The sequence below is a fragment of the Austrofundulus limnaeus genome, unplaced genomic scaffold, assembly GCF_001266775.1.
Source record: "Austrofundulus limnaeus strain Quisiro unplaced genomic scaffold, Austrofundulus_limnaeus-1.0 Scaffold1573, whole genome shotgun sequence".
NCBI classification, from domain to species: domain Eukaryota; kingdom Metazoa; phylum Chordata; class Actinopteri; order Cyprinodontiformes; family Rivulidae; genus Austrofundulus; species Austrofundulus limnaeus.
This window is the reverse complement of record NW_013953975.1, coordinates 12,284-18,123: the sequence shown is the minus strand read 5'-3', so window position 1 is coordinate 18,123 and position 5,840 is coordinate 12,284. Positions and strand designations below refer to the sequence as shown.

The 5,840-nt window shown below is 39.1% G+C and overlaps 1 protein-coding gene across 6 annotated transcripts in view; it reads right to left on the bottom strand.

Annotated features, from left to right (window-relative positions):
* LOC106535810 (transducin-like enhancer protein 4) overlaps positions 1-5,840 on the bottom strand; it is a 29,876-nt gene that overhangs the window by 18,191 nt on the left and 5,845 nt on the right. For all 6 annotated transcript variants that reach the window (XM_014032910.1, XM_014032909.1, XM_014032911.1 and 3 more), the window contains 2 exons: positions 5,065-5,127; positions 66-140 (listed from right to left, as the gene is read on the bottom strand). In XM_014032910.1, coding sequence (XP_013888364.1) covers positions 66-140; positions 5,065-5,127 — 138 coding nt within the window. The remainder of the gene's footprint in view (positions 1-65; positions 141-5,064; positions 5,128-5,840) is intronic.

The following is a 5,840-nucleotide window of genomic DNA, read 5'->3' as shown; positions in this document are numbered from 1 at the left end:
GTGTGTGTGTGTGTGTGTGTGTGTGTGTGTGTGTGTGTGTGTGTGTGTGGGGACATTAAACTCACTCCTATAATGGCGTTGAGTTCAGCCATGGTGACCTGCTTGGCTCTCTCCACCGCCTGCACCACCTGCTGCTGATGCTGAAGGATGGAGAGAAAATATCAGTGAGCGATTTAATGTAACAGTAGCTGTGATTAAAAAAAACTTATCTTGTTAAATACAGATATTTGGCTTTAAGTGGTGATTAGGAAGTAATTCACGTTTAAGGACAAACGGTACAACAGCACAACGACGCTTTTTCAGTATTTCCTTGGCACGCAGTATTTTAAATGCAACAGGAATTTAGAGAATGAGTGTCGTGCTGTTTTAAAGAAGACCTAAAGTGAGCTCATTAGACCATAAACACCCCAGGAAATAGTTTAATAAGGTAATAACTTAAGTGAGAAATGGGGTCATTAACTTATGGAGTTCTGAACCGTCTGCCTGCGTTTTTACAACCGCGGGGGTTCCAGCTTGCTGACCATTTGAAAAACTACTGGTTTTACTTCTCAGACCTGAAAGTGTCCGTTAACACCATTAGAGATGCACCAACTGCAGTTTGTAAAGGACACAATCATTCGGGGATTATATTTGTCATTCAGTAACCTGGGGACGTCCGGTTACAGCTGGAATGAGAAGCTTTTGGTAATGCAAACAGGAAACATMAACACTTGCTGGCTACACTTTTTACTAAAAATGAGTGGTGTTCCATATTCAGTGTTTTCGTTTCACTTTTTGCTAAATGTACTGTGTTTTTGGTGGGTGAAAAAACAGAAATTTATGGAGAAGATGGCATCAAAACCTACTTAAGAAATCAGAACAACTGATATTATCAGGCTAGCTTTGTCCTGATCCCATCTAAATTACACAGTTGTGCTGGAAAGTTCAAACATGGAGAAAAAACAATAAATAATGTAAAACAATAATAATAGCCATGATTGTTTTTTGGGGTTCACCAGCCATACTCTAATTTTCTCTTTTTTATTTTGATGTAGCTTTCATCTTATTTCTTATAAATTGTAGGAAATTTTGCAATCCTGTTTCAAATGAAAATTGTCTAAAGAAAAAAAATGAATGTAGCCAAATCCYTTATTTGATTTGTTCTCACTCCTGAATGGTTCCAGTTATACCTTAATAAATGGTTATAAACATAATTTATGTGTTATAAATATATAGATGTTGAGCTCTAAATTATAAAATATTTGGTTTGAGTTAAAATTGACCTTGTGTTTTAGACTTGTATCTGTATACCGTATTTTTCGGACTATAAGCCGTGACTTTTTTCCTGAACTTTGAACCATGCGGCTTATAGTCCACTGCGGCTTATATGTGGATTTTTTTTCTTCAGCCACCAGGGGGCTCTTTAGCCGGAGGTGTGGTTGCCACGAGTAAAAGGAAGAAGAAGAAGCACCATTTTGTTTTAGCTAGTAGCAGACACGACACGACGGATTAATCTTCGACAGACACGACAAAATATTTCTCTTCAAATTCAAATGCGCTCATCATGGAAAAGAATAGAAGATCTTCCTATGATGCCACTTTTAAGTTGAAGGCTATCGAAATTGCGCAACAGGAGGGAAATAGAGGCACTGCATGTCAGCTCGGCCCGAGTTCCGAAAGGCTGGACTGCTACGTGAAGGAGGCACCACAGCTTCAGAGCCAGCATCACCCCGGGACGACAGCGACACAGAAAGCAACGCTGAACAGATACCGCTGTGTGACGCAGCTTTTCTGAGCTTGTTCAACTCCGACACTGAAGAAGAGGACTTCGAAGGTTTCAGCGCGTCGGAGGAAGATGAATGAGACCTTCCGTTGTTTTGGTGGATCAGAAAATGTTAAAGAAAACTACCAAAATAAGGTCAGTTAAATGAACCGTATTCCTCCGAACTTTAATTCCTAATGGTTTGCTTTTTATGTTTTGATGTTGAATTCACTTTGACGACAATTTTGGGTGTACTGTTTTTTTTAATGTTGGGGGTGCGGCTTATAGTCCAAAAAATACGGTATATAATCATAGTTCTTGTCATAATACATGACCATCACAGTGTTAATCCATAGATTACGACAACATGTTTAAAAGCACACAAAGACTTTGTCCAAACAAAGAACAAATGTTTCTATCAGTTTGGGTTGATAAATCTTTGCTGTTGTTGTTCTTTTCAAATGAATAAACCAGAGGTGTTGCTAAAAAAAACAAAGGTTTTTTACACTGTGTACTGAATTTGACTTCAGTACAGTCAGAGCAATGTCGAAACACTGCTAAAAAGTACCTGAATGAAAGTTGGAGACAATAAATGTCTCAAAATTCTGGACAAAACCATTCACTGTGTTTATAAAAAAAACAAGGTTTGAATCAGATCCASTTTAAGATCCATTAAATATGAACTCAGGAGACATTTCTGATTTATTACTTCTGTTGAATACAGTGTTTCAAATATTTGAGATGATTGTTGAGAAGAAGCTCAGCTTGTGTGAAAGCTGTCCAACAGGCTTTTTATCGTTTTAAAATTACTGTTCTTTCACCGTCTTTAGAGCCATGTTTTGTGTGGACARGTATTTTCTTGTTTATTTGTAGTTCGGTCAGCTCCCACGTCTCCAAAGAGAAAAAAAAATGCTGGTAAATCTTTATCACAGCAACAGAGAGGAACAAACAGAGATGACAGTACGGAGTCACAGGACGGATACAGAGTGGAGAAGACAGATCCAGACAGGGGAGGGAAAAAAAGAGCAGAAAGACTCATCCAGGAGTGCAAAAAACATCAAAGTAAACCAGAGATGAAAGAGCTTATCAGGTGTGGAAATGAACCTGACCATCGGGTTCAGCAACACGCCTGCTCTCCGAGCCGAACCCAGCAGAACGTGACTCGAGAATGGATCCACAGCCCTGATAAATACTTTCAAACAACYGCTACCTTCTTATTACTGCTTCCATGATTGAACTGAATGATTTGATGAGGTGACACATCATGAAAAATCTGCTTTTTTTAGCCGTTAAATACATTTTGTTGTGAACTTGGAGATGCTATAGTGCAGAAAAGTTGAACGTAGTCCCTCCTGGTGCTGCGTAGATATCTTTATATTCTGTTTGCGTCATATTTTTCAATCTGTTCACTTTTTTTTCTATGTTCTATGATGTTTTCTGAACTATTACGTCACAGTAGCTACGTTTACATGGATATAAATAATCAGATTAAACGGCCATTCGGAATAAAATTGCATTATGTAAACACCCCATTCGGTTTATTCGGACCCGATTCAGCTTGACCTAAATGAAAGGGGTGGTTTATGCCGATTGGCAATCCGAACAACGTGCATGTAAACACTCGTCATGATTGGATTGTGCGCATGTAAAGAACACATTCCGATTATTTAATCCGAATACATTTCAATCCGATCAAAAAATTTTGTGCATGTAAACATAGTGTTTGCGATGAAATTTCTAAATAATGTCTGCATCAGTTTGGTGGTCTTCATTCTTCTGGTTCTGGGTCAGACTCTGGCTCCAACATAAGGCTGGATGGACAAGTCTTTCCTTGTTGACATGTTTTGATTAATTTGTAAATAATACATTTCTGCGCAGCTATATAGTTGTAAACCCCTCRATCCATACATGTTAAATTGTGCGGATTGCCCGTAATTTCCACAGATTTACAATCTTTTATCAAAAACTCAATTTCAAATTTATTTTACATGTCAGAGGGACGTAAACAAAAACAATAAATAACATCAAAAAACCATCTTCCATCCTGCGCTCCTACTTTGCGGTGCAGGTGCTGTCGTTTCCAAGGCCAACGGTCCGCCTGCACCCCACCTCCCCCGCGTGTGATTAATACAGATTTTTTTACCTTTTTGATTATACAGGTAAACGTCCAAAGGGGTTGATATGTACAGTAGGTCTATCAAAATGGACCGCTCTGGAAGCTGGAGAGGGACGGGGTGTGAAGRGCCTCGTTTGGATTTAAAGAGACAGCCTCAAAACGAGTTGATCCGAGACACACCTCAGAGAAGGAGTGAAAGAGGGGCTTGTGGAGTTACAATAAAGGGGAATTCAGACCAAAGCCTTGCAGTTCCACTTTATACAGACCTCAACCGAAGGATTTAAATGTGAAAAAAGAGGATTTAAAAGCATCACATGTCTCCTTTAATGCTTAGAAAACCAGCGGCCCAGTACAATATTAAAATCTTAGCAACAACAAAGCTCCCATCAAAGAAAAAAAAAACTCTAAGTAGATTTGAAACAATATCAGAAATTGAGAGGAATTTAAAAAAACAACAGAATCCTCCTCAACATATGTGGACACAGCTGACAGTATTTGCTGCATGATAACAATAAAACGAGGTGCTTTTACACAACGTTTCATCGGAGCGCAGTGAATGAGGCTGTGCGTGAACACAAAGCAGCTTCCTCTTCCTGCCTCGCTTCTCCTCAGGCCTCCGGGCTGTGTAGCAGCACCACCGTCTAATGCCATTATTCCTAATCCACCCTAAACCCTCCTAATCCATGGCTAATCTGAAGGAGAGCTTTTGGAGTCCAAACTCACTCGTTCCTGCTGTTCCCACCCCTCAACACACACACACACACACACAAACACACACCATTAGCTCCTCAGAGGGAGGATTTATCACCTTAACACACACGCAGACACACTTTGGATAATAAACAGTATAAAACACTTTATACACCCACATCTGTATAAATACACAAATGAATGTTTTTTTTCCTACTAAAAGTATTTTTTCCACACACTCCACTGTTTGGCTCCTGCATGTGTTAGTGGGAGACATTTGATAAGTTCAGAGCCTATCTGCCTATCCTTAGTAGGGAGGATTAGCCCAGGATAATCTGTGTGTGTGTGTGTGACTGTTTGCAAGTATGTGTGCGTGTTTTTATTTTGCCCCTTTTTTCCCCGTCTGAATCCTCCACGCAATTTTCCTCCCATTTATTCAGCCTTCTTTCCTCCCTCCTATTCTTCCTCTCACCCACGTGCCTCTTAACTCAGAGCGACAGGCYTTTTGGACTCTTACCTCTTGAGAGAGGAAAGGGATGACTTGGGCGCAGATTGCGTTCAGCCGTTTGACAATTTCCGCCTGCAAGACAGAGGGGTGCAGGGAAGAGGGGTGCGAAAAGAGAAAGACGTCATCATCCTCTTCGCTCAGCTTTAAAGGCTGAGATTACCACAGTTTATGTTGAAATGACTCATTATTTTTCATGTACAAAAATCCATACTGTCACATGCAAAACTTTGATTGCTGTGAGGTTTAAACTGAWTACTATGGAGCTTTTCAAAGTAAAACATGACCTAAAATAACCCAAGAATCTCACAGTCCTGGAAAAATTAACAAAATGCTAAAAAATATATATATAACAAAATATTACTGAATGACTGTTAACTCCCACAAAAACTGTTTAAGAGCTGTACTTCGACAAAGAGGTGTTAGAACYTTATTTTGTTGCTCTCTTTTTAAACTACACAAAGCTTATTTTCATGCTTTAGAATAACAGRCCTAGTTTTTACATGGAGAGCCATTCATTTAGCTATTAAGAGTCAAATCGATACACAAAAACAAACATTTATTGTTCTGCCTCTCAGCCTCTAAATGTGACAAAAACCATTCTGTGTATACAGAAGTAGAAATCAATCTGTTGCACACAAAACGTTATGCATTTTCAATTTATASGATTTTTATAATAAAAAAGAACAACAATGAGAGTTATCACTAATGTACCTTTTTATCCTTTTCAGGTTCTGCTAAGTGCTTTAGAAAGTTTCTTATTCGCTGATTCATCCAGTGTAGTGCTG